The sequence below is a fragment of the Terrapene carolina genome, unplaced genomic scaffold (genome assembly GCF_002925995.2).
Source record: "Terrapene carolina triunguis isolate 2854851 unplaced genomic scaffold, T_m_triunguis-2.0 Scaffold374, whole genome shotgun sequence".
Lineage (NCBI taxonomy): Eukaryota > Metazoa > Chordata > Testudines > Emydidae > Terrapene > Terrapene triunguis.
Genome location: NW_020664725.1, coordinates 17,670,892 through 17,698,394, shown reverse-complemented (window position 1 = coordinate 17,698,394; position 27,503 = coordinate 17,670,892). Strand labels below are relative to the sequence as shown.

At 47.1% G+C, this 27,503-nt stretch overlaps 2 protein-coding genes across 2 annotated transcripts; both read left to right on the top strand.

Annotated features, from left to right (window-relative positions):
* Positions 1-489: 489 nt before the first annotated feature.
* Positions 490-11,331, top strand: MPZL2 (myelin protein zero like 2). Its single transcript, XM_024207348.3, has 6 exons — positions 490-766; positions 6,070-6,236; positions 7,245-7,455; positions 7,717-7,861; positions 9,692-9,784; positions 10,343-11,331. The coding sequence occupies exons 1-5, from the start codon at positions 694-696 to the stop codon at positions 9,750-9,752; spliced, it is 657 nt and encodes a 218-aa protein (XP_024063116.1). The 5' UTR covers positions 490-693; the 3' UTR covers positions 9,753-9,784; positions 10,343-11,331.
* Positions 11,332-17,693: 6,362 nt separating this feature from the next.
* On the top strand, positions 17,694-27,006 carry MPZL3 (myelin protein zero like 3). Its single transcript, XM_024207296.2, has 6 exons — positions 17,694-17,845; positions 20,373-20,539; positions 22,242-22,452; positions 23,616-23,781; positions 24,524-24,587; positions 26,749-27,006. The coding sequence occupies exons 1-6, from the start codon at positions 17,791-17,793 to the stop codon at positions 26,773-26,775; spliced, it is 690 nt and encodes a 229-aa protein (XP_024063064.1). The 5' UTR covers positions 17,694-17,790; the 3' UTR covers positions 26,776-27,006.
* Positions 27,007-27,503: the final 497 nt, after the last annotated feature.

Genomic DNA, 27,503 nt, shown 5'->3' with positions numbered 1-27,503 from the left:
CCATGCAAGCCCTGGGCTGGGGTGGTTTGGAAAATGGTGTAATCTCTGGTTTAACGAGAACACTTTGGGCTAAGGATCTCAAAGCTCTCTACAAACATTAATGAACTCAGCTTCGCAGCCCCTAGTACAAAAGTTTGAGAACCACGGCCCTAGCGGGATGGGTACACGCAGAGGGACACGATCCCTCTGAGCAAAGGGAACCGTGGCAGGTCTTGCTGGGCTCTGTATGCTGCCATGGAGACTGCACCCTGTGTATTGACTCCGCTTTGCCAAGGACACTATCCTGCTCTATGCTGTATGTAAATACCCTGGGACCGACTTTCTTCTAGGAGCAAATCTGCCTAAAAAAACCCAAAACAAACAAACAAAAACAACCCAAAACCAGAGGGCTGGTTCCCAGTGGGAGGAGGAGGGAAGCTGGGCGGAGTGATGATTGCTACACAGAGGGGAAAGGAAAATCCGCCTGCTTTGTGCACAGAGCTGTGGTGGATCCACTTTTAGTTCCCAGGCTGGGGCCGCTCTGGGAGTGACTCAGGCAGGAGCAGCACCGCCTGTTGAGAGCTGCCCTGGCAGGGAGGGAAGGGCAAGGCAAGGAGTTCTCGCTAGTGGCGTGTCTGGCAGTAGGACTCCTGGGAGCTCCCTTCTCCCCCAGTTCGGAGAAATTCCCTTATCTCCCTGCTCAGTCTCTGGAGTATGGACCTGCCACTCCCCGTGCATGGCCCCAGCTGGATGGGGGCTGTGCTCTTCCTTGGGGGACAGCTCCTAGGTAAGGAATTATTCGGGCGTTTTCCCCCTTGGCCTCAGCTGCCTCCTTTGCTTTACCCTCCTATTCTTCCAGTTCCCTCCCTCCTAAAGTCAGGGCCGGGAGAATTCTGGCATTTCTTTCCGTGGCTGAGTGTCTTTTGGGGCTGATTTGGCTGAGAGCTACATGGGGTGACTGTGCGTATGGACTCAGGTCCTGGACAAACAGGTTCAGATGTGTTCCAGCTAGAGACTGAGGCCTGAGCAGTCTGAGATCGGGTTACACGCTCTTTCCTTTCAGTCCCTGCTCCAGCCAGGAGGAGGACTTTACTCTTTGAACTGCCCTGCTTTCGCCACTTTTGTTAAAAAGAGATGATTAAACTAGAGACAGGTCAGGTTTCAGATCCATTGCAGCTATGTAAATCTGGAATAAATACCCCGACTTCAGTGGAATTTTACAGGGTTTACATTCGCATAAGAGACCCAGAATTTGGTCCATAGACCCCCTGTGGTTTTACATTGCTTCTGTCACTTCACTTCCAGCACGTGTGCATGCACACGGGCTTTTCTGTGATCTGTTGTGAAAAACATTTACACTTACAGCCCAAGTTTGCACTAAGGTGTTTTTTCAAAATGGTGGTTTTCACTTAGCTGCAAAGCTGATCTTCGCCAAAAAGAGATTTTCAAATGCAAAACTATGAAAAAATATTTGAGGTGTTTCCTCTTTTGAATGAGGTCCTGGTTTCAAGAAGATGAACATAGCTGGGAAATGGCATGGTTTGTTGTGGTGTTTTTTGTTTGTTTGTTTTTTTTAATTTATTTTTTTGGAAATTGAGTGAGGAGGATGCCAAGAGCCCAGATTCCAGGGTTTTGAATTACATTGTGGACATTTCAGAGCCCCACCAGATACTGCCGAATACAGTAGCGTAGAGGGCAATAGGAAATAAAACTCATAATGCAAGGTGGGCTGCATTCCTTAGCATAAAAACCATGTTCTGCAACCCCAGGTGAATGGTTGTGCTTTTCTGCAGGAAAAAGCTTACTGGACAATAGGCTGGGAAGAGGTGAATTTAGGTCTAAAGTGGGAGGTCTCCCTGTTGTGAGTCTGGCTGATGAGCTGGAGGCTCCGTGGGTTTTGCAGCTAGCGAAGGCAAAGGCAGTTGTTGTGTGAAGCCGCTGTGTTGTCCTGTGTGGGCATTCCGGATGAGTAACACCTCTTTCCCTCAGGTGAGACTACAGCCCTCCTTGAGCTATCTCCCATCTCTGGGCATTTTCCCCTGCTGCCCACTTTGGGGGGAAGAGTCTCTCTGTCCCTCCTCACAAGCCACTGTCTGCCCCCACTCAAACCCTCTTCTTCCGAGGTGCCCACAACAAGAGTTTATAATTGTTATGAAAAGTAAAATCAACCCCCCCCTCACCCCCACCCCACTGACTTCTGGATTCCCCAGTATGTCACAGCATTGCCAACCCCATGCATGTCAGGCCTCAGGGAGAACGGTGAGATGTAAAGATCAGAAGTTTGGGGCGCTTTTACCTGCCATCTGGTGCTGGGGCAGAAGGGGTCGTGTTTGTCAGGCTTCTCTCTGAAACCACAAGGGCTGGAAACTTTTCTCTTGTCAATGAAAGCCGAGATTTTCAGGTAATAACCTGATTCCAGCAGACAGTTGGGCCTTTTCCAGAAAAAAAACACTTATAATGAGCCTTGAAATAACATTTCAAGAGTAGAAATGCATCCGAAGAAGTGAGGTTTTTACCCACGAAAGCTTATGCCCAAATAAATCTGTTAGTCTTTAAGGTGCCACCAGACTCCTTGTTGTTTTTGTAGATACAGACTAACACGGCTACCCCCTGATACTTGATTTCAAGAGTTGGCAGCACTGTGTCTTGTCTGCTCAGGGTCTGTCCTTTGTGTTCTCTGGGGCAGGGACTGGCTTTCTTTGTGCCCTGTGCAGGGCAGAGCATAGTGTTGGCACTACATGAATTAAGAAGGGAGTAACATTGGCCCCACAGTTCTCTCACATTTCCCCCAACGCTGTGTGTGCTGCGTGCCCAAGTGATGTGCTGGGGGGGGGGGGGGTTGATTTCAGCCTTATCTCGGAGTTTCCTGATTGGTTTCATTGGTGTCATCCTGCTGTCAGGGAGGTGTATTTAGGGAAGGGGTCTATTACAGGAGTATGGGCGAGGTTCACAGCCTGCAATATGCAGGAGGTGTCCTAGTGACCAGTCACTAAAGTCCTCTCTCCGCAGGCCAAAAAAGGTGTTTTTTTGCTTTTTCAATTGTTAGCTCAATTGGTTTAGCTTAACTCAAGTGAAATCTCCCTTAACACCTCTATTGACGTAGCTTAACCCTTTTAGCTTGATTCTAGCAACTAACTTGATTAGATTCTGATCTCACACTGGTGTAAATTAGAAGTAATGTCACTTAGGCCTCCTCTACGCTTAAAGGTTAGGTCAGCATAGCTCCAGTGCTCCAGGCTACGGGAAAAAGTCACCTACCTGAGCACTGTGCTACATCTAACCCCGGTGTAGATGTGGCTAGGTCATGAATGGGGTGGAGAAAGTGAATAGGAAAGTGTTCTTTACCCCTTCACATAACACAAGAACCAGCAGTCATGCTATGAAATTAATAGGCAGCAGGCTGAAAACAAACATAAGGAAGTGCTACTTCAAACAATGCACAGTCAACCTGTGGAACTCCTTGCTGTGGGATGTTGTGAAGGCCAAAAATATAACTGGGTTCAAAAAAGAATTACATAATATCATGGAGGATAGTTTTATTGATGGCTGTTAGCCAAGATGATCAGGGTCACAGCCCCACACTCCAGGTGTCCCTAAGCCTCTGACTGCCAGAAGCTGGGACCGGACAACGGGATGGATCACTCAATAATTGCCCTGTTCTGTTCATTCCCTTTGAAGCATCTGACACTGGCCACTGTTATAAGACCAGATATTAGGTTAAATGGACCATTGGTCGGTTCCAATATGGCCATTCTTATGTTCTTAAGTAAGCGGAAGAATTCTTCTGTTGACTTAGCTACCGCTGCTTGGAGAGGTGGATATCCTAGAATGATGGAAAACCCTCCTGTCATTGTAGGAGGTGCCTCCTACAACGTCGCTGCAGTGCTGTAGCTGTGGGGCTGTAGTTCATGTAGTGTAGACATGGCCTCTATCATTGCAGTTACGGTAGTGTGAGCAAGAGCAGAATCAGAACTCCAAAGCTGAAAGGCCTCCCTAGGAGTTAGCCTTTTCATCTTCTCTCTCTGCTCTCTTTCCAGTCCCCTTTTCTCTTTCCTAGTAGCCCTAGTAGAGTTAACCTGTTTTCATAAAATTTCCGTACCTCCCTGGTCTCACGTCTCCGGGCAGAGTTCCACTGGGCAGCGTCCGCTGGCTCCCTTGACACCTTTGAGGAGCAGTGGGCGCTGTCCGGGGCTCTCTGCTCGGTGTCCCCATCAGGCACCCTGATTCTGAACCTTTGACCGTCACTCCACTCCGTTTTTTCATTAGTTGTCCCAAGAGGAAAATAAAAACACTACGGATGGTTCTTTGAGATCCTTACAAAGGTTACCTTTCGTCCTGAATGAGATACAGAAACCCACCCCCCAAACCACCACCAAGCAGCTGTGGTGGCAGTAACTGTGGAACAATATTAGCAGGGGTTGTGCATGCTCCCAAGCAGGGACACCTTGCATTCATTGAGCACCATTCATCCTGCGGTGCATGAAATGCTTAATGTAATAAATACAAACTGTGTAAAGAAGTGACGTCACCCACCCTGTCTGGAGTAGGACGTAGTAGCTGCTTAACAGCACTTAGCAGTGCTACACAAGAGGCGATAAGGAATATTCTTTCCAGTTGGGACTGCCTGGGGAACTGAGAGAAGCAGAATGTAATCACCCCAGCTGGAATGTGTCCCGGATACTGAGGCTGTGTCTACACCACAAACATTACAGTGGCACAGCTGCTGTAGTGTAGACACTTGCTACAGCAACAGAAGGGGTATTCTGTCATGGTACTAAAACAACGAGGAATCCTTGTGGCACCTTAGAGACTAACAAATTTATTTGGGCATAAGCTTTCATGGGCTAAAACCCACTTCATCGGATGCATGGTAGGCAGGTATATATATTACAGCACATGAAAAGATGGGAGTTGCCTTAGTAAGTGGGGGGGGGGGGTCAGTGCTAACAAGGCCAATTCAATCAAGGTGGAAGTGGCCTATTCCCAACAGCTGACAAGAAGGGGTGAGTATCAACAGAGGGAAAATTACTTTGAGATGCAGTAGCTAGGTCAATGGAAGAATTCTTCTGTAGACCTTCTAAAATGTCTGTCATGGAATTGCAGTGCTGTATATTGCTGCTCTGCAAACAGATGCTATGCACACACAGAAGTCCCTCTGACTTTAGGCACTGCTGGGCAAGCATCGTTGTCTATAAATGTGGAAAAAAGGACCATTTCCAGTGCTCTCAACTACAGCAGCCCATGCCTCTTCAGTACAAAGCACTGTGGACCAAAAGCCATGTTTGGATCAAGCTCTCCTCCATTCCCATAGAGAAGTGCTGCCAAGCCCTACCCAAGGACGGAAGGAACAACTCCACCCTGATGTCATCCTTGTGCTGTGTTTGTGTATCAGCTGATTAAGTCTGTGAAGCACTTTGGGCTCCTTCAGATTCTATACATGCAAGATCATTATCAATTAAATCTATTCCTTGCGATTCTTGGTGTAATTTATTAACAGGAGCTGATAGGGCAGGCACCAGCCCAGACTGAGTGGATAGGGCTTCTGGTTTTTGGTTTTAACTGATACATTTTGATAAAAGACCCCTGACACACACAGACTGAAATTGGTGTTTATTCACAAACATGGAAATACACTGGAAATGGTTCCTTGTATCTAAGGGCTCATCTACACAATAGGGTAGTGCATTCTACACAGGTGTGCTTTCTAAAGAACATTAATGTGTTGCACATCGTTGTTGGTCTGTGTTGGTCTGTGTAGACCCTGCCAGGGAACACTAAAGGTTTCCTAGTGTGCTTTAATCTAGTGCTGTTTGTAACTGTATTAAATTAAAGTGCACTAGGGAACATTACCAAGATTGCTCATTACAGTATATCCACACACTATATATAGAGAGCCCTGAAACTCCTCCCCCGCAATTTTTGGACATCTACCTAAAACTCCAATTGCTAAAAATACCCCCCCCCCCCAATTAAATTAATAAACCCCAAAACAGGAACCCTAAATGTGGACAAGGAAGGGTGAGGTGCTTTCTTTTAGAATGTAGCGGGGTTTTTTTTGTTTTTTAAATTTCCATCCCGTTTTCCCTGCAGCACTCTGGCCTGTGGCAGCTGTGGAAGTTCACACTTCCAGGGAAGTAGAGGCTCTGAATGGGACCAATGTACGCTTAAAATGCACCTTTTCCAGCTCCAGCCCAGTTAGCCAGCGTGTGACGGTGACCTGGAACTTCCAGCCCCAGGGAATGAACTCTCATGAGTCTGTAAGTGGGACCATTCTGCTCCAGTTGAGCGATAAGGTATTGCTCATACAAGCCTCTCCCGCTGCATAGAATTTGCTGCAATGGGAGTGTAACTAACAATAGAGGGTGTGGACATGGGTGGGGAATACAGATTAGCAGAGGCATGTGGGGTAGGTGACTCTGACTTTAACTGATTAAAAGATTCTGCTGACGAATCCCCCTCTGCAGTGAGTTTTGGTTTCAGGTCCTATCTTTGCTGGCCATCGAACCTGGCTAGAGGAACCATTTTTAGGTAGTTCCTGCATGTAGGGTTAAATGCTGGGGGGCAAGTGCAGCTGCACCTGCTTACATCACAGCCTGATTTGGTCCTGTGTCCCTGCTGAAGCCACAGGTCTTGCTTGTGACTTTGCCTGGCCCACAGTGGGAGGGGAAGTACGTCAGCAAGGGCCATGGTTCGATGCATGTAACACAGCTTCAGCACTGGTGTCAGGAGAGGGCCAGCCTGAACCTGGTGTGCCCCAGGAGGGATCCCCCCTGAGGGGTCAGATGGTCTCTGAGCTCTGCTGTGAGAGTCTGACGCAGCACAGCTGCCTGCCTGCCTGAGCCACGCACCTTCTCCAGCCTGTGCTACCTGGGGGCCCTGCTGGCTCGCTACCGGCCCCTGGTGAATGTGAAGTTGCAGCTGCTTTCAGAGGTGAGAAAATGGGGTCAGGGTGCAGGACACCTGCAGCCACTGTGAAGGAGACATCAACAGGGGAGAGAGAATTTGAGGGGGACGTGTCCCCTCAGTCCCATCCCACCATGCTTGTCTAGGCTTCTTTGCATGGCTGCTTTCCATCCATGCTGCCTCTCTTGCCCCCAAACTGAGACGGAGACACCGGGATCCCTGTCCTGCCTGTTTTATAAATGCTCTGAGCATTTGCAGAATGGGCTTGAGCACTATTCCCGACAGGCAGGTTGCTCCTCCACAGAGCAGGATGCAGTCTCACACTGCACAGTAATGATGAAGCTTCCTCTCTCACCATCCAGGTGCTCTACTACTATGAGGAGCCCTATCCCCCGACCAGTGGGCGGTTTAAAGAGCGAGTTACTTGGGATGGGAACATTGACCGGAACGATGCTTCCATCGTTGTCTGGAACTTGAATCCCACTGACAATGGGACGTTCACTTGCCAGGTGAAGAACCCGCCAGATGTTGATGGCACGATTGGTGAAATCCAACTCCGTATTGTGCAGCAAGGTACGTGGCCCGGGGCACTGTCGTGGTCAATATGAAGTTAGCTGTACAGGGAACTGGCACAAGTGGATGATCTCCTACCATGTGTGGGGGAGTGCACGAAGGGAAAGGGATTACCAAGGGGAGGTATCAGGAAAGTAAATTAATGCAATAAGGGATGTGGGTGAGGAAGGACTGAACTCGGGAGTTCTTGACTCCCAGCCCTCTGCTAAGTCCCCTCCCAACCAAGCCCCCCTCTCTTTCACCTGTTTCTCTTCTGTGCAGTGCATTTCTCGGAAATCCACATCCTGGCTCTGGTCATAGGGTCTGCCTGTGCTCTGATGATCATTGTGGTGATAATGGTAGTTGTCTGGCGACACTATCGGAACAGACGGCAAGAGAAGAGCACTGAGATGGTGGAGACAGAACTGTAAGGACAGGGGCTTCTGGGAAACCTCAAAATATCTTCATAGGGGTTTGGCCAGTGCCTAGCACGGGGCAGCCAAGAGTCTGTAGTGCAAAACCTACCATCAACTGGCAGTAATTGGCCCCTTTGTTGGTAGTCACACCAGGGAGCTCACAGAGTAAATGAGCTCCTCCTCTTATCCCTGGAGGGGGTCCATCAAGTCAGGATAGAAGCCAACTGTGGAGATGTCTGTGTGGGGGAAGCTTGCTCTGCCTGTTCTAAGGATAAGCACAGCACCATGGAGTAGTGGCTGATACAGAGGATATGTCCTGTGTGATTAGGAGCAACCCTAGCTTCTGTTTGCTAAACCAAGGGGTACATCAGATACTCATTACTTTCTGATCAAGTGTAACTACAGCGCCGAAGGAATTTAACTAGCTTCTTTGCTAGAAGGGAGCAGGAAAGCTTTACAGCCACTTAAAACTGAACAGCTACAGGTTGGTAGGAAGGGTCAGTATCAGAACGCTGTAAAAAGGAGCTGGTGGCCACAGCATTTGCTTGTCTCATGGCTCTCAAGATACTCTGTAGTTAAAGGTTTCAGAGTGGGAGTCGTGTTAGTCTGGATCAGCAAAAACAATGAGGAGTCCTTTTCCTGTACTATAATATATATTCTGCTTACTGTATTTTTCACTCCATGCATCTGAAGAAGTGGGTTTTAGCCCATGAAAGCTTATGCCGAAATACATCTGTTAGTCTCTAAGGTGCCACAAGGATTCCTCGTTGCTTCTGTAATTAAAGGCATTGCAGCTGGGTGATGTGTTGGGGTTTAGTGAGCGGTTTGCAGGGGGACCAGAGTGAAGGCTGAATGCAGAACAGGGTTATGGGTAGTGGCATTAAAAGACTTGATCACAATGGAACCATTGTCCGAAAGGTTTAGGTGGTGAAAGTGGGGCAGTGATTGGGATCATGTCTAACCAGCTGTGATTGAGTTACTGTGCAATTTACAGGAACATACAGCTATGCTGTGGCCTAAACACATGTAACCAACTAATGTAATGAACTTGCCATGCAAATAAAGGAACCTACAGGAAACCATGTCTTCTAGTGTATAGAGTTACTGTACCCTGTGCACTCCCCGGCTGGCTAGCCAGCTGGGGCACCTGGGGAAATGCGTTGGGAACAAATTTGGGGCACCAGTGGAGATTAGTGCTGTTCTGGATCTCCAGGGGTTGTTGACTCCATCCCCGCTATTCACCTCCATCCCTCTGGACCTTTGGGTGGGTCATGTAGTGCTACAACCGGTATTTTCTTTTCCAGCCAAACACAAGCTGGTATTTAGCAGAGTGCGAATGGGTCAAGGATACATCAAGGGGGCTGCTGTGCTGACAGTGGGACTGAGGGATGTGTCACCTATGCAGGGATACCTCTGGGGAAGGGGTCACAGCCAATTAAAATCCGAATGATAGATTCTCCCTTCCGCCCTAGCGTAGACCCCAGGAGCTGTCTGTGGACCTGCCACTTAACAGGCTTATTGCCAGGGAGTCTAGTTTTCAGTGATAAAAAAACCCAGAATTCTCCTATTTAAAAAAATATAAAAATCCGTGTTTTTCTGTGCGTAAAATGAAACGCCCTGGGCAGCGGGGCTCCTGCTGTCACTTCACTAAAATGTAATTAATGGTTTTTATTTTTTTCAAAAAAGTAAAAACTAAAGATTGTTTTAAAAAAACAAACCAACCAAATTTCATGTTTTTCCAAGGCAAACGGATTTCTAGAATCCCTGCTTATTACCTCCTTGTGACTCAGAACCCGGGGCAGTTGGGCAGGGGGTCTGATGGCTGCTTTCGGCTTTTCTAGAACAGAAAAGGAGAAGCTGAAGAGTACAGAAGAGAAGGTAGCTGTCCCATTAGAAGACTAAGGTTCTCTGACTAAAGACTACATACAGTGCAGGTAAGTGCTTTCCAACAGCTTTCTGACCTGCTGCAGGTTTTGAAGAGGTTTTTTTACGTGGCTGTTCCATGACCTGTGTGAAATGAGTGGGTAAGTCTCAGGTAAGTTCCTAGCGGACGGGTCATGGTATCCACATTACAAAAACTGCTACTGCCATAGTCACCGTTAGTACTGACTGGCTTCCTCGTTGGCAGCCTCAGAGACCGAACAAGGCCTGAATAGGCAATGGAGACAGAACTTCCCTCTCAACCCTACAGGAGGTTTCTCCAGGTCAGGGTTGATGCTCATTGGTAAGGAAGCTCGAACAGTTGCTACCCAGTATGTAGCTGTTTTGTGGATAAATAAGAGTGCCATTTTCATCTGTGCTTTTTAGATTCCCCTTTGCCTTCCTTGTTTTAAGGGCATTACAGGAAGAACATTCCTGATGCTACTAATAGGCTCTGCTGGTGCATTTATACATCATTTTACCTTCCCACTTTTTGATATCATCATCTGCCTTCACTATTTTAAGTCCCAAGAATGTTGTAGTAATATGTTGTCTTTTTTTCCTTCCCGTAGCTTCTCCCCTGCGGAAGTTTCAGAAGCAGATGGCTAATCCTTGTGATTTCAGATGTTAGAACAAAGCTGAATTACAGATGTCTGATGCCGCAACTGTGGTATCCCTGTTCACCTTAAAATCTGTGCCACGGCAAGACGGTGGGATTAAAATACAGTGTGAGATCTTATTTCCTTCCATTGAAACAACGCAGGGAAACTTGTCCTATCAACAGTGAAGTTGTCTTTGGTCTTCAATCCCGTTGTAGCCATTTGGAGAAATGTACGTCCTTCGCAGAATTTCATTTGATTCACTCTGTTGAAGAGGAAAAATCCCAAGAGAACTATAAGAAATTCAAAGATTCAGGAACAGAATTTTCAAAATTCTCATTTTGGTCTGTGGAAGAATTTTGGAAAAATGCCTTTAATTTTTTTGAACTTTTTAAAATGTTTTCCCCTCCCTCCCCACAAAACAACCCCCTCGTCCCCCACCATATTTGTAGAAAAGAAAATGGGGGGGGGGAGAATGATAGTCACTCTGAATGAAAATGTGCAATGGTTAACCCATTCCCATTGCAAACTGTCTGTGCTTGCCACACTCTTATTCGTTCTCGCTTTAATTCTTAAATTTGGTTTGCACTATTTTTCCTTTCTCAAAAGCTCTTTAAATGTTTCTAAAAAGAAGAATGATGAGACAGTTTGATCACAGGGACAGCTTATTGCAAGAATGGGGTTTTGATCCTGTTGTTACGCGAAGTGGAAAGTGTTACAGTTTTGGACCGTGTGCCGTTTCTTTGGCTGGAATGGTATTTAGAAGTGGATGCATTTTTCAGTTTGACTTTTGTTTGACTTTGTAGGTGACTTAGTGTGTCTGAAAGTGACAGACTGAGAACCTTGCCTATTATCAGCTGCAGTGAGGGCAGATTCTATGGCAGTCTCTGCCCATTCCTATTCTACTGATGCACCAAAATCCGGACTTCCCTTTGCTGTTCCAGACCTGGTTCCCCCCCACTCATTTCCACTCACCTCAGTCCTGACCTTCAGCACCCCTTGTTGTTTCCCAGGACCTATGCACAGTTTGCAGATGCCCTTCAACTTTGGCTTGCAACAGCCACTTCTGTTCCAGCCTAGAGTCTCTCCTAAATAAACACTACCAGCTGTGCCTAATCACAGTAAAGTTTTATTTCATATCAAAGTTCGATGGCTTGGTTCCATTGTATCAAGATTCTGGGAGGTCCAAAGCAGCACTGATACCTCTCAGTAATGCAAGTAGCTCCCTTTTTAGATATGCAAATTGCTGCACAAGGAATTTGTCTCAATGCTAATTACTGCTCCAGGTTACTAGTAGCACGTGTTATTACTAAATATGTGGTGAGCACATCAGATTCAGTGCTGCTGCAAATCTCAGTTTAAAATAAAAAACACAAATAATCAACACCTCAGAGCTGTTTCTGTATTTAATTGGCATTAAATCAAAATATGAGCTTGTTTGTTTAACAAGTTGTTTTGTTTTTATGGCCCTGCCTGTGAAATGCTTGTTATATTATCTCAGTTCATTTGTTTTCTTTTCCTATCATGGGTATCATGAATAAATTTGTTTTGTGGACAGTCAGAAGCTATGACCATATAACTACCACAATGTAAGCCTAGGGAAACTGCAAACTAGCCTGTCCTCAACACACAGTTGTTCTGTTTTTTGACACAATGGCATAGATGCCCCCATATCATGACAATGAGTGATTATTTGGATAAAAGAGGAGTTTTAACATACACCCCTAAGGCCTGGTCTACACTAACCCCCCAATTCGAACTAAGGTACGCAACTTCAGCTACGTGAATAACGTAGCTGAAGTCGACGTACTTTAGTTCGAACTTACCGCGGTCCAGACGTGGCAGGCAGGCTCCCCCGTCGACTCCGTGTACTGCTCTCGCCGAGCAGGATTACCGGAGTCGACGGCGAGCACTTCTGGGTTCGATTTATCGCGGCCAGACAAGACGCGATAAATCGAACCCGGAAGTTCGATTGCCAGCCGCCGAACTACCGCGTAAGTGTAGCCAAGCCCTAAGTGACTAAAGGATAACATTTTGTTGCAATATAAGTAGGCTTGTATGCAGCACAACGCTGTGGCACTGGAATGCATATAAGAAGCAGCAACCAATGCAGAAATGAATTGCCAATAGCTTCTTCCTGCTGTAGCTACTGTTCTCCTCTCAGATCGTAAACCCTTTCTGTGCCCTCATTGAACAACTCTAACTTTGGAACTGGGATCCACATACAATTACAGCAGGATTCCAAGGAGGAACATTTCAAACCATTGGCTAAAAAGGTTCCGGTCCTGCAAAGCTCCCATTGACTTCAATGAAAGAAGGATTGGAGCAGTTAGTTGGGGAAGGAGCATATTTGTACAGTGTTCAATCTCACTTCAAACTAAAAACAAAACATTGGACACAAGACATTAATATAGGTAAACCCAGCTTATCCAAACTCTCCAAATTTCATTTGACCCAAAATTTGTTTCTGTCCTCCAAGTCCCAAAATCATATAGAGGGTCTAGTGCAAGTCACAGCTATGGAGTCTGTACTGTTACTATTTTGGATCTTCAAATGAACTGACTGCAGATTAAATTGAATTATCAGACACAGCTGTGGAAACCCACATCCTATAGTTTAACATACCATCTGTATTCAGCTACCCATTTTCATAGCAATTTTTAGAGCAGTATTACCTTCATTCTGTGTTTCATAGTTTCTCTACTTCCTCTTCTGCAAACATAATTGTCTAATTCTGCTTGTCAATTTCAAGGCCCTGATCCTGCCTGCAGTTCTGCTTGGGCAGATCCCTTCAATAGAGAGGAGACCCATTTACTTCAACAGGGCTCTGGTTGGGTGCAGGGGCCTGCTCACATGGAACAACTTGTAGGATCAAGACTCATGGGCAGTATCTAGATGATGTGCATGAGCATTTTTATACTAATCAAACAGCTGCTTAGTTATCGACACGTTTGATATTTTCATTTTTTTTTGCTGTAAAACTTGTTTCAGCACAGAGAAACTACATTAAGTAAGGGGCTGTGTCCCATCTGTGCAGACAGATATTCTTTTGTACTGTAACTTATTTTAAATGAGCTTTTCAAGTCATTGTATGTAAATAAACCATTTTTAGTATTAAAGCATGTCCTACTTGCCTGTTTTTAATTGAAAAACTAGACGGTTGACTGCACAAGTTCATTATGGTAAGAAAACAATGGATGCCACAGTACATAGTAGAGAGACAAGGTGGGTCAGATAAATATATTTTATTGGACCAACTTCTGTTGGTGAGAGAGACAAGAGTCCAATAAAAGATATTACCTCACCCACCTTGTCTCTCTAATATCTTGGGACCAACATGCTACAACTACACTGCATAGTGTGTATGTTTAGTATGAACTTTCCACAATGCCAGAAGAAAGTGGTTTTTTTTTTTTTTTTTTTTTTTTTCCACAAGACCCTACCATAAATATAACTTAAAATGAATTATTTTCTTTGGAAGACTGGACTAGTTAACTGTGCAGAGCACTGACATGCAGGAGTCCCTGGGCTGCTTGCTTGTGGGAGGCAGAAATGCCTTAATTTCCTTTGGAAGGGAGCACTTTGCTTTGCTCAATAATGATCCCTTTCGTAAGTGGTGATTGTGATAGGCACCTGGGGCCACCGTACCAGACTGGGCTGTTCCTGTATAGTAATTTTCCAGAGCTCAGTTGAAGGTTGATGGCCAAGGGTCTTTGAACATCTCTCAACTACTTCCTGTGTCTGTTCCCATGTGCTGACTTGCACAGTGCCTCTTATATCAGGACCAGCTTTTTATCCACTAAGTAACCTTCCTCAGATCCCTTTGTATAATACACTTATTTTGCAGGGCCTTCCTGCTGATATCCAGTCCTGCCAGAGTGCACTCATTAGGTCTTCCTGCAACTGTTGGGCTGAAAAAGGCACAAACTAAGACTCTTGGACCGGGCTCTAGAACAAGTGTGGTTCTGAAGGAAGGGTGGCTTGAGGCATGAGATTAGAAAGCTACTGACCCACAAATATTTAAATAAATTGAACTCCCAAGGGAAGGTGGTGCAGGTTTAGGGCAAACAGGTCTTCAAAATAGTATTGTAAGGCCTAGGCAAATTAAGTAGAATCTATCTACCTACCTTGCTTAATCTCAGAATCCATCTAGTGCTATTTTATTTGATGAGTGGGGAAGGTAGATGCTACAGATACATTTCTCCTTATCTTCCCTCCCTACTCATATGCCCTGCCTCCTGGCAACTCTTCCTCTAGAATCTATCAATCAAGCTCCAATGTTTGCAAAGACTAGGTGCAGGTCTTCACTACGGGAGGGGGGAGGGTGTGTCGATTTAAGATACGCAAATTCAGCTACGCGAATAGCGTAGCTGAATTCGACGTATCGGAGCCGACTTACCCCGCTGTGAGGACGGCGGCAAAATCGACCTCCACGGCTCCCAGTCAACGGCGCTTACTCCCACCTCCGCTGGTGGAGTAAGAGCGTCGATTCGGGGATCGATTGTCACGTCCCGACGAGACGTGATAATTCGATCCCCGAGAGATCGATTTCTACCCGCCGATTCAGGCGGGTAGTGTAGACCTAGCCTTTGTTACTTGTGAGGGATACCTGAGCACATTCATTTTGCTGTCAGTGACTGCCATCTCATGGAAGTAAGTAAATCCAGAGTCATCTTTAAAGAAATACTGTTTGCCTTTCATCTCACTGTATCCATTTCAATCCAACATTCCTTTACTGTCCTACCCACCTTACCAGTTGCACTACAAACTGATTTATCCTAGATGCTTTCTCATTTGAATCATAGCTACATGCTGTCCAGCATATAATAATTTCCTCTGCTGAGGACCCAAACTAATTTATAACTTTATGTTCCTAGTTTTGAGAACACCAGCTGCATCTCAGAATATATTTCTGCACACTGTTTATTGTACACGATTGCCACTTGTTTTGTGCTTGTGAGAGGCTCAAAAATCAGCTTTGGAGGCCTATGAAAACACATCATATTGTGACACTACATTGCCAGATGATGACATTTTGATGCAGTGATGTCACTTAATGAAACTATGCAATGAGGTTTTTGACACAATGCCCCTACCTCATGACGGTGAGAAAGCGTTTGGATAAAAGAAGAGTATTAACACACTAACCTAAGGGTATGTCTACACTACGAAATTAGGTCGATTTTATAGAAGTCAATTTTTAGAAATCGATTTTATACGGTCAATTGCTATGTCCACACTAAGTGCATTAAGTCGGCAGAGTGCGTCCTCGCTACCGTGGATAGCATCAACTTACAGAGCAGTGCACTGTGGGTAGCTATCCCACAGTTCCCGCAGTCTCCGCCGCCCATTGGAATTCTGGGTTAAGCTCCCAATGCCTGATGGGGCAAAAACACTGTCGTGGGTGGTTTTGGGTACATGTCGTCAGTCGCTCCTCCCTCCATGAAAGCAACGGCAGATAATGGTTTTGCGCCTTTTTTCCTGGGTTACCCGTGCAGACGCCATACCACAGCAAGCATGAGCAAGTGCAGAATGGTGGTAGAATGTGCCTTTGGACGTTTAAAAGCTCGCTGGTGCTGTTGGTCAGACCTCAGCGCAACCAACATTCCCATTGTTATTGCTGCTTGCTGTGTGCTCCATAATATCTGTGAGAGTAAAGGGGAGACGTTTATGGTGGGGTGGGAGGTTGTAGCAAATCGCCTGGCGTCCGATGTTCAGCAGCCAGACACCAGGGTGATTAGAAGAGCACAGCAAGGCGCGCTGCGCATCAGAAAGGCTTTGAAAACCAGTTTCAGACTGGCCAGGCTTCGGTGTGACAGTTGTGTGTGTTTCTTCTTGATGCAAACCTGCCCCCTTTGTTGATTTTAATTCCCTGTAAGCCAACCACCCTCCCCCCTTCGAAATAAAGTAACTATTGTTTTGAAACCATGCATTCTTTCTTTATTAATTAAAAAAAAAATGAGATAACGGACAAGCTAGCCTGGATGAGGTAGGAGAGGAGGGAAGGCCAATGTCACATTGATTATTGTAGCCACACTAAAAATCAAACTGTTTGAATGACAGCCTTCTGTTGCTTGGGCCATCCTCTGGAGTGGAGTGGCTGGGTGCCCGGAGCCTCCCTGCCCTGCGTTCTTGGGTGTCTGGCTGAGGAGGCTATGGAACATGGGGAGGAGGGTAGGTGGTTATACAGTGGGGGTCTGTGCTTTCCTGTCTGGGCTTTCCTGCAGCTCCAACAGACACTTCATCATGTCCATTTGCTCCCCCATTAGCCTCAGCATCGCATCCTGCCTCCGCTCTTCACACTCACTTAATTCTTTCCTGGCGTCTGCCACTGAATGCCTCCATGCATTAAGCTGTGCCCTATCAGTGCGGGAGGACTGCATGAGCTTGGAAAACATGTCATCGCGAGTGCGTTTTTTCCGCCTTCTAATCTGCGATAACCTCAGGGACGGAGATGATAGGGGGAGTGTAGAAACATTCTGCGCTCTAAGATTCTGGGGGGACTGCATGGTCACCTGTGCTGCTGAGTTCGCCACGCTGACCAAACAGGAAACGAAATTAAAAAGTTCCCGGGGCTTTTCCTCTGTACCTGGCTAGTGCATTGGAGTTCAAAGTGCTGTCCAGAGCGGTCACAATGGAGCACTCTGGGATAGCTCCTGGAGGCCAATACCGTTGATTTGCGTCCGCACTACCCCGAATTCGACCCAGCAAGGTCGATTTTAGCGCTATTCCCCTCGCCGGGGAGGAGTACAGCAGTCGATTTTAAGAGCCCTTTAGGTCGACGGAACGGGGGTTGCTTGTGTAGACGCATTCATTATAAAATTGACCTAACGCGGGTAAATTCGACCTAACCCTGTAGTGTAGACCAGGGCTAAGTCAGTGAATGATAAGCTTTTGTTGCAACATAATGATTGTGTACAGCACAATGACATCATGGCGTGGTGCTGTGTGCTGGTGATTTAACATCGTCTCGCTGGACAATGATATTCGGAGGCAATGTTGTGTTACATCTGGAGATGGGTCCTGAACCAGAACGCAAGGTCCACCCCCCCGAACTTCAGGCTATTGGCTGGGGGCAGCTGGCCCCAGTCCCTACCAGAGACCAGCCCAGAGCCCTGGGTGCCCAGGGCACATGCCTGGTGCTCATGCTGGGGTGGAGGAGCCCCTGGCCAGCACTATCGGCGGCTTGTACGTGGGTGGTGCTGCTGCCCCCTCCGCAAAGAGCCACTGCTGGGTAAGGAGGCGGCAGAGCTGGGGCCAGGCCCGTTGCCATGGAAACATCCAGGGCGGCCATCTTGGGCCTGCACGCCCGGCCCTTCGGGGAGCCTAACTTCCGGTCTGGCCTCACCTCGGCCTTGCCCTGCCTTCCGCCAGGTAGGCCCGTGCTGGCTGCGCCGTAAACACAGCGAGCGGCTGCCGGGATGCGGGCCTGGGCGGCCGGCGGCCTCCTCCGGCTGGGGCTCCTGCTTCTGTACGGTGAGCGCGGGCCGGGGTCGGGGCCCTCCGCTTCCGGCTGGGGTGATGGGCGGGGGGCCCGGGGCGGGTCTGCGGGGCGGGGGTGATGGGGCGGTGGGGAACTGGGGGTGGGTCTGGGGGGATGGGGGGCCGAGGGGTGGGGGGGGGGAGGAGGAGTCGGGGCCAGAGGTGGGTCTGTGAGATTGGGGATGATGGGGTGGAACTGGGGAGGGCTGTAGGACTGGGGGTTGTGGATGGAGGGCCATGGCGACCTGTGGGGTTGGGGGTGTGTCTGGTGGTCCAGGTTGGAGGTGGAAAGACCAGACATGGGGGCAGGAGCTGGACTTGTGGGACAGATGAAGAAGGGGGTTTGGCTGAGGGATGCAGGAATTTGGGAGCAGGGCCGGCTTTAGGCCAATTCCGCCAATTCCCCCGAATCGGGCCCCACGCCTAAGAGGGCCCCGCGCCCAGTGGCAGGGAGAGAAGTGGCCGAGAATCCCTTCCCTGGCTAGAGGCTCCTTTTTAATTTTTACTCACCTGGCGGTGCTCCGGGTCTTGGGCAGCACTTCGGCGGCAGGTCCTTCAGTGCCGCCGAAGACCCGGAGCGAGTGAAGGACCCACCGCCGAAGACTAGGAGCGCCGCCCGGTGAGTATAAGCCCCACGTATTTTTTTTACGTGGTTTTTTTTTTAGTTATCCCTGCCGGGGCCCCGTCCAAACTGTTCGAATTGGGCCCCGCACTTCTTAAAGCCGGCCCTGTTTGGGAGGGGTGTGTCTGTGGGATTAATCGAAAGAAGATTACTTGTGGGGTTGGCAGCGTGTTTAGGGGCAGCCTGATGGAGGGTACGTCTGTGGTTTGTACATTTAGGGGCACTGTTTTAGGGGGTTCTGTTTTGGTGGAGGGTGTGACTAGTCTCCCCCCCCCCCCCCCAGTGTTTTAGGGGCAGAGAGGGTTTTGGGGCAGTTAAAGAGAAGAGGAAGACATTTGGGGTGGGGAGCGTAAGTAGCTTCAGATGGGGTGTCCCAGAAGTGATTGAGTAACAGTAACCCAGCTGCACCCCGGCAAGCTTTCTGAGTCACCCGGACACACCAGTTCCCAGCTTGGATCCATCAGCAGTAGGTGGGGGCGAGTGAGGGCCTTGCATTAGGTGCAGCCTTAGCATTTGAAATGGTGCATAAGTGCCGTTGAAATGTCCAGGCTTTGTCTAGGGAGCAGAGCCTCCCCTGATGCCTGTGTTTGGGCCCTGGCTCTAGACACTCCATCATTTAGAGATATTTGTAGCAATAGAAATGGATATGGGGACGGGGAGCACTAGAATGGGGGTCAGGCCATCTGGGTTCGATCCTTGGCTCTGTCAATGACTTGTTTGGGCAAATCACTTCACCTGTCTGGGCCTCAGTTTCCTCATCTGTAAACTGTGCTGAGTGATTCTCATTCACCTTTGTAAAGCTCTTAGAGATGTTTGAGTGAAAAGTGCTACATGGTCTAAGTGTTAATTTTTAGTGTCTTCTGAATGACTCGTTACTTCTTCACACAACAGTTAACCTGTGGAACTCATCACTGAGAATGCTGTGAAGGCCAAAAGTATAAGAGGGTTCAAAAAAGAACTAGATAAATTCATGGAGGATAGGTCCATCAATGGCTATTAGCCCGGATGGTCAGGGATGCAACCCCATGCTCTGAGTGTCCCTAGCCTCTGAGTGCCAGAAGCTAGGAGTGGACGACAGGGGATGGATCACTTGATCATTGCCTGTTCTGTTCATTCCCTCTGAAGTACCTGGCATTGGCCACTGTCAGAAGACAGGATACTGGGCTGCATGGACCATCATTCTGAGCCAGTATGGCCATTCTTATCTTCTTACTATGTTTTTATGATGATGGAACAAATCCCTTTTTGAAGTCCTTTGATAAACTCACTTGCCAATGGTTTTTCCCCATCAGACTTTCTGAGACCCTGGCTACAATTCTTGACAGTTGTGACTTTTTCCCACCTCCCTTTGCTTCCTTCGCTCTACAGTCCAGGCAGTTGGACTAAGACTTGTTTACATTTCTGGAAAAAATACCGTAATTTGTTTTCAAGTCTCCCTATTTTGTATTTATTACTGCACAACACTTCTGTAATGCCATAAACTTATATAGCGCTTTACAAACTTAAAAAGAAGCATGTTTTTAGCACCAAACAGCTTACAAAATAAAGAAGACAGGCATGAGCAAATGCAGAACAGAACTTCAGGAGAGGGACTGTGTGGTGATTTATTAATGAGAAGAAGAGCCCTGAAGTTGGCACTTTGGACCTTCTCTCTGGTCCAGTTGTTTTCGATTACCAACTTGTTTATCCCATGGGCTTGTTTATCCCCATGACTGGGTAATGGAGGGCTTTGGCAGTGACCTCCGAACAATAGGGGTTGGGTGGGTGCAAGGAGATGGGATAGATGTATGTGCAGATTCAGACAGCCATCAGTTCTTCACTGGGGCGGCTTTGCTATCTCACTTGTGTCCCTTACAAAAATTCCCATCTAATCTTTCTCTTTGGGGCTCATTTCACCAGGTGTCTGCAATGCTCTTTCATTGGAAATTAAAGTGGATCCTGAAGTACAAGCTTTTGTTGATGAACAGGTGACCCTGAAATGCTCATTCAGATCCGTCTCTCCCATAACTCAGAAGCTGACTGTAGACTGGAGTTACCAGCCCCTCACAGGTGGTCGTATGGAGACAGTAAGTGCTTGCAGATGAGTGTCCCAAAGAATCTTTCTTGCAGCTGGGCAGAACTCTGTGGGAAGGTTGAAGATCCCGTGGCATTTTGTGTAAAAAGTCAGTGTTCGTCTCAGTGTGCTTCTCTGCTGTGTGGTGGGCTCTTTGGTTGTCACCTTCCACTCCAGAGGTGGCTGCATTTCAGTGCTGCTGTATATACATAGGTTGAATTTCTTTAAAATCCTTTGGGCCGAATGGTACCATGTAAATACAAAGTATTAGAACCCTAAGAGATGACTGTCCCATTGCAAACTAGGCATCCATATAAATGCACTTGGGATCATGTGGTTTGGAAAGCTTCCCGTGCAGAACATACCGTGGCAGCTTTGCCATGTGGCAGAATGCAGGTATAACTTATCTTGGAGTGGCAGTGGTGTGTGTGGAGAGCCAGTCTGCAGGCACTGATGATGACAGATGGTCCTAAAGGATTTATGGGCTCTTACCAGTTATTGTTGGCAGTGGTATGAAATCCAGTTACAGGTGCATAGATGTAAAATCATTCATAAATGTCTCATTCTCTGTGTAAATCATCAGTGAGTTCCTCTGCTCAGCTGAGGTTGAGCTCCTGGGAATGGTAGGTTGCAGCTGGAAGGATGTGGTGGTGTCTGTGTGAAATAGGCTCTGGTAAGTCCCCTGTGGCCAGCCAGCAGGAGTGAACTGAAGGGAAGTTAGCACTATTTTGTGAACTAAAGTCAGATCTGCAGAGCTGCAGCATTCAGTCATGCCATGCCTGTGACAAGGTTCCAGTGCTTTACAAGGAGCTGGGGAGGGAGCACTACAATTCCGGACTGGCACTGCCAGATGACCAAGGAACTGATTGCATGCGGTGTATTTGTAGCCGTGACCTGCAGAAGAGCTCTGTGTGGCTTGAAAGCTTGTGTCTCTCACCAACGACAGTTGGTTCAGTAAAAGATTACCTCACCCACCTTGTTGCTTTAACTGATTATCTTGAAAAGCTGTCTGTCTAAGGTATTACCATCGTGTCTCACAATCTTAATGTATTTATCCCCACAACACCCCTGGGAGGTAGTGATGTGCTATTATCCCTACTTGACAGATGGGAAACCGAGGCAGAGAATAACTAAGTGACTTGCCCACGGTCACATAGTCGCAGGATAGTACCCTAACCTCCAGAGCAGTGGTTCTCAACCTGTTTACCATTGTGGGCCGCATATGCAGCTTTCTATGTGTTATGTGGGCCACATCCACACAAAATATATATTACTTGTATGGCCCTGAGGATGTCACATGGGCCACAGCTGTGTGCTGATTGGGCTGTAAGCGGGCCGCAGGTTGAGAACCACTGCACCAGAGCATCCTCTTCTGTCTTAGAGCCTCCATAGTCAGAAAGATGATGGTGACTCTGATGCGAGCCCTGGAGACTGGTGGGCAAGAAGGGAGATCCTCGGGGCTGTATCATGGATATGGAAGACCCTGACATGCATTTCCACCCTCTTTTCCCCCTGGGTAAAAATATAAAAAAGATCTGAAAAGCTGGTGCAATGGTGCCTAGCATAGTGGGTTTGTGAGCCCCTGGTGTATCTGAGGTGGGATGTCTGTGAAAGGGTAGTTCATTTTGATTCCGTTACTCTCCGAAAGGAGGTTTTTTTTCTCTCTCCTTTTTGGAAAATGACTTATTAGAACAATTATTGTCTTCCCCCTTCAGATTTTTCATTATCAGTCTGTTGCATACCCAGCTGTAGTGGGAACATTCAGAGACAGAATTTCATGGGTTGGGAACGTTGCCCAGGGTGATGCCTCCATTGCTATCCAAAACTTGACGATGAATGACAATGGGACGTTCACCTGTGCTGTGAAGAATCCCCCGGATGTGCACCACAACATCCCCCAGACCAAGCTGACAGTCACACACAGGGGTAAGTCTCTAGCATGGCAATATTCTCCCTATTTATTTATCATGAGTGCATTCCTGTTTTGCCAGAAATCTTTGGAGTCTAAGCACCAGATCTGGTGTCTAGCTTTCCTGGAACTACAGATTTAAATGCAACCAGGGCATCAGCTCAGCCCCTCTCCTTTCCAGCTAGATAAATTGAGATCCATGCAGTTTGGTGTGTGTTCTTTTGGTGAAAACTTAAGGTTGTGTCTGTCCTGCATGGAGACAGAAGATGCCAACAGCATTTTCCTAAGAGCAGGCATCTACCCTGGTGTCTGTCTTAGGAGTTCAGATCATCCCAAACTTCATTGGGGGTCAGCGCATGTACAGTGGAACAGGAGGTGGTAGTGGAGGTGATGGGCATCCCTCAGCAGAGGCTCAGTACACAAGATTGGCAGTCCCGGATTCCCACCTAAGAGGGTACAGCATTAATCAGGTAGCATTGCTGGGAGCTGATATCTTAACAATGACGTGACATTTCACAAACATTAGCGAATAGCTGCCTTAGGCAAATGCCTCATCTACCCTGTATGAGAGAGCGGTCCCTGGGCTTGCGGATTGGGTGTGCCCATCAGTTTGATGCGACTCCCCTCTCACTTGGCTTTGAATGTGCTGCTCTCAGGCTGTGTCTACACTACACAGCTTTGAGCGACACAGCTGTGTTGCTACAGCCGTGCTGCTAAAAGTCACACCGTGTACCTGCTGTTTGTTGGCTCTCCTGCCGACAAAACCTTCTAACCCCAACGAACGGGGTTAGCTTTGTTGGCAGGAGAGTGCTCCTGCTGACAAAGTGCTGTTCACACCGGTGCTTGTCGTTGGCAAAACTTTTTTGTCTTTCGGGGGTGTTTTTTTTTTTAACACCTCTGAAAGACAAAAGTTTTGTCGTTCAGTTGCCAGTGTAGACATAGCCTAACTTGTGCTCCTTCACTGCAGCCAGATAGATGTAATCTTTGTCCTCCCCTCCAGGGAGGAGTCTAGTTGTGAATTTGAGTTCCCTGACAGGACTTTGTCACAAGTTCCTTTAACCCCAGCAAGCCCTGTGCTTTTTATAAAAAAGGCCAGGATACCGTGTGCTGGATTAATATTTGCCATAGAGATAAAACAAAGCCATATTCTACTGCTATTCTCTCTCTCTCTCTCCTGCAGGCTTTTCTTTCCAGCTAACTTCAGCAGTGTTGCTATCCATCTTAGTGTTCCTCCCCTCTGCTATTGTGGTCATTCTGCTGCTGGTGAGGATGGGAAGGAAATTTGGAGTCCTAAAGCATAGAAAAAAATCTGGCTATAAGAAATCATCCATTGAAGTCTCTGATGAGTAAGTTTTACATTGAACCTAATCCCCATTTCCCCTCTGGCCTGGGGTCGTGGTTGGGTTTTTTCTGTCCTCCCACATCTCATAACCCACAACATCTGGGGTTCTGTCAGTGAGACTTCATTGTCAATGGGCACAAGTCAGCTGGTAGTCAGTCTCTGAAAACACCTTGTGGGAAAGTAACTGAGTGAAATGTGTGCTGTACATCCTCTTTGTGGGGCAGCTGAGCTAAACTGTTGTTGAGATAGAGAGCCTTTCACCTCCATCGCCAGATTTAACCCAGTCCAGATCAGTAAGCTGTGTGGAGGATCTCAGTCCGAATGTCTGTATCACAAACCCACTATTCTAATGCTAACTGGCTCCCTTGTAAATGCACCACTTTGTTCTTCTGGGATGTCAAGTCAGAATTAAATTCACAGTCTCTTTAACTAAAATATTTTGGTTAATGGCAGCTGAAACTTTCCAACCAAACAGCAATTTCTGTGGTTAATAGTGTGATGAAAAGACAGCTGGAGGAGTTTGCATGGCAAACCTAAATCAAATGGCCAAACCTTTGAAATAAAGAGCCTACCATTCTGGTCTTCTGCTTTGCTAGTTAAAACATAATTACAGAGAAGGCATTTCTGATGAATTAGTCAAAGGGACTGGGAAAGTGACCGGTGTGTTAGAAAACAATCCCAGTCTCGGGGCTGTACTGGGGCGTGAGCAGGAGACATGTTGACCTAACACTGTGCTCTTTCTGCAGGCCTGAGCGCACGGAGCAGGGCACCTGCCTGGGGAGGATGGGCACATGGTGTTTGCAGTGTGTGGTAAGTGCAAATAAGCATTCTTGTAAGTGTTTGTATCATTGTTAGCTCTCATAAGAGTGAGGGCTGAGAGCAGTAGCTAGAACCAGGGATAGTGCCCAAGAGCTTGGTGTGAGCTCCTCACACAGCTCAGCTGATGCCTTTCAGTGCTTTCCATGTCTGGTCTTTTTTCGGTAGAAAGTGCTGCATTATTGGGTGCGTGTGATTGGCTTGAGACCCACCAAATTCATTTCACGTGAGACTTAATCCAGATCAGACCCTAAGTTTCCAGTGGTGAAAAGCCAGTGCTTTAACCTCTTAACTCACTCAGCTGCCCTTTTCCTGCAGAGACTGTGGTGAGTCTCTTTACTCCAAAGGTGGAGTAGGGCTAGTAGGCTGTTTCTGCTGGGTAAGCAGTGCAGAGATGGAGAGGCTGGAGGCAGAAACGCATACCTCCATTTTACTTTCTTCCAAAGGTGGTAGCATGCAGACTTGGGTTAGCTTGGGTATTTTTGACTAGAAATCTCCACACTCATGCTGTTCTGGTCACAACAGAACCCTTTTTAAACTCTCTGATTTCTGTGCCTTCTATTGCTTCTATTTCTGTTCACCTGCTATCACCTCATCACCAACCTCTTCTAGCACCTGCAGTGGCTTTGGTTTTAAATTTATTGTACTGGAACTTCTAAACTCTCCTTCCACCCTCTGCACTTGCCTTGTTGGAAAGCATATCCAAGCTTCCCCGTGCTGCATTGAACAAGCACAGCCAAAGGCACGTTACATCCCAGTACACGCGCCCTGATGTGCGTGATTAGAGGGAGCATTCTCATCGTGTCCTTCCCAGTGTGCTACAGGGCTGGGGAATAAGCCTACAACCCTCACTGCCATGTCTCTGTCTCATGTAGTCGCCTAATCTGCTCCACTTACCATGGGTCAAACCAGGGGCACATGGGGAGAAAGCAGAAAGTTTTTGTTTTTTGAAAAAAGTTGGTGTTGATGTGGGAGATGGAGGCTATTGCAGATGACGGGTGAAGTAGTGGAGAAGGTTTCCTCGCACACAGTGGTGAGATTGTGTACAGGGACAGGACTGAAGCAGGTGGTATTTGCTGGAGGCAGCAGGCAAAGGAATGGAGACAGATGGGATCAATGAGAGAGGCTTGATCAAATGTGTAGAGTTTTAAAACAAGGAGGGATTAATCTGATAGTTTCCTCTGATTGCTCAGTAAAGTTTAGTTTAGTTTGATTTAATCCTGTTAATTTCATGTTGACTGTTTCATCAGTCATTTGAGAAGTTGTTCTTAGCTGACAACAGAATATTTAGCACTCTAGGAGGCGCCTTATCTCAGTGATGCTGATGTAGCAGCACATGGTGCTGCTGTGACGTGTTTTTCTGTTCATCTTTAAATACATTATAAAAATGTTTTCAATTGTAAAATCAGTCGCACACAGCAAAACCAAGGAAGCTGCTTGCACTTGGATCATGAAAGGGGTGAGAAACCAGTGGAGGTGTTTGCTGATAAGGCAGGTACGTTTGCGCCTCCTATTGTGTCAGAACAATGACCTGAGGTCACCATAAGGCGAGAAAGTGCCAGATTATCATGGTCACTAACGTAAGATATTGGGGATCTGAAGGCATGGGGTTGCTAGGAGCAGAGGCAGACTTCAGCAGTAGGATTTAGATGCATTAACAGTGCTGTGTGGCTGCCCACAAGCCTCTTTACAGGCACTCTGAGTGCATGTGCTTTTCTTTTAAACGCACCAGGCTGGGGGCTCTCCAGTCTCGTGTGGAGATTTTGCAGGAAGGAAATGGCTGCTTGAGCTGTTCTGGATCAGTTCTCTGTAGGGAGTGGTGCTTTCAAAGGAAGCTAGTGCTTGGGGGTTGGTGTGGCAGGTGCCTTGTGCTTGAGGTTTGGCTGTTACTTCTCTTAAACCTGCTCCACGCGAATTTCTTGCAGTGCCAGTTTAACTGGGCTCCTCAGTGACATGCCAGAAGGATTTGACTGCAGACTCGTATAGAGACACTAGGCCTAAGGCCTTTGCAGGAGTGCTGGCTTTTTCAAAATGAGCAGCTTCTGGGAAACACTTAATCTCTTGTCTGAACTGGCCCAACTCATGTCTGTGCTGAACATCTGAATTGTTTCATGTCTTCGTGCCTAATCTCGCTCTCCCAATACTTTCTGTCCAGGACACGGATGAGGAGGAACCGTACTGATGGAAGGCCAAAGCTGCAGATGAAGGGAGAATGTGCAGTATTGAAAATCCCTTCCAGAAGGCCACTAGGACCTTTGGATACCCAGTGGCTCTTGGCGCATTGGGAGAAGAATTCTGAGATGGGAGAATCAACTTTTATTCAGCCATAGGAATGATGATTTTAAAATCTTGTTATTTATTGAAAAAAAGTAAGTCTTTTGTATTCAAAACCCACTTGGCAATATCTTGAGGCAATATTTAAACCTGAAATATAGTTTTCAATTTAAAGAAACCACAGTGCTTCCAATTAAACAAGCTCATTCTCTCCTAACAATCTGACTCAGCACATTCTCCGGTGTAGAGTTTGTGTCTATCGGATTGTTCCCTAGATCACATGACTGTCTTCCAGTTTCCTTAAGTTGAAATTGCCTAAAGCACAGGCTGCTTAGGAGTGAGAGGTAGCGCCTTAAGCAGGTGGTCTTGAGACACATCTAGCAAAAGTGTCTTGTATTACACTGGTGCAGCCTTGCTGAAGTGTTACACCAGCATAACTGAGGGCTGGATTTGGCCCACTGGGCAAAGGACATATCTGAGTGTGGGCTGAAAGGAGCTTGCTGCTTTTTCATTGCTTCCTGGTGTCATCTGCCTTATCTTGTGCCTCCCCTCCTTTCAGCTAAGGTTTTAAAAAGCTGCCAGCTGCATTGTAATGAAACCCTGGTATTATTTGCTTTGAATCTTCATTACCCAGCA

Excerpts from the sequence above, each read along its gene's own strand:
- MPZL3 (XM_024207296.2), top strand. The coding sequence starts at position 17,791 with ATGCGGGCCTGGGCGGCCGGCGGCCTCCTCCGGCTGGGGCTCCTGCTT. Across the intron at positions 20,540-22,241 it reads CAGGTGGTCGTATGGAGACA|ATTTTTCATTATCAGTCTGT; the intron begins GTAAGTGCTTGC and ends TTCCCCCTTCAG. Across the intron at positions 24,588-26,748 it reads CATGGTGTTTGCAGTGTGTG|GACACGGATGAGGAGGAACC; the intron begins GTAAGTGCAAAT and ends CTTTCTGTCCAG.
- MPZL2 (XM_024207348.3), top strand. The coding sequence starts at position 694 with ATGGACCTGCCACTCCCCGTGCATGGCCCCAGCTGGATGGGGGCTGTG. Across the intron at positions 767-6,069 it reads CCTTGGGGGACAGCTCCTAG|CACTCTGGCCTGTGGCAGCT; the intron begins GTAAGGAATTAT and ends TTTTCCCTGCAG. Across the intron at positions 6,237-7,244 it reads GAATGAACTCTCATGAGTCT|GTGCTCTACTACTATGAGGA; the intron begins GTAAGTGGGACC and ends CTCACCATCCAG.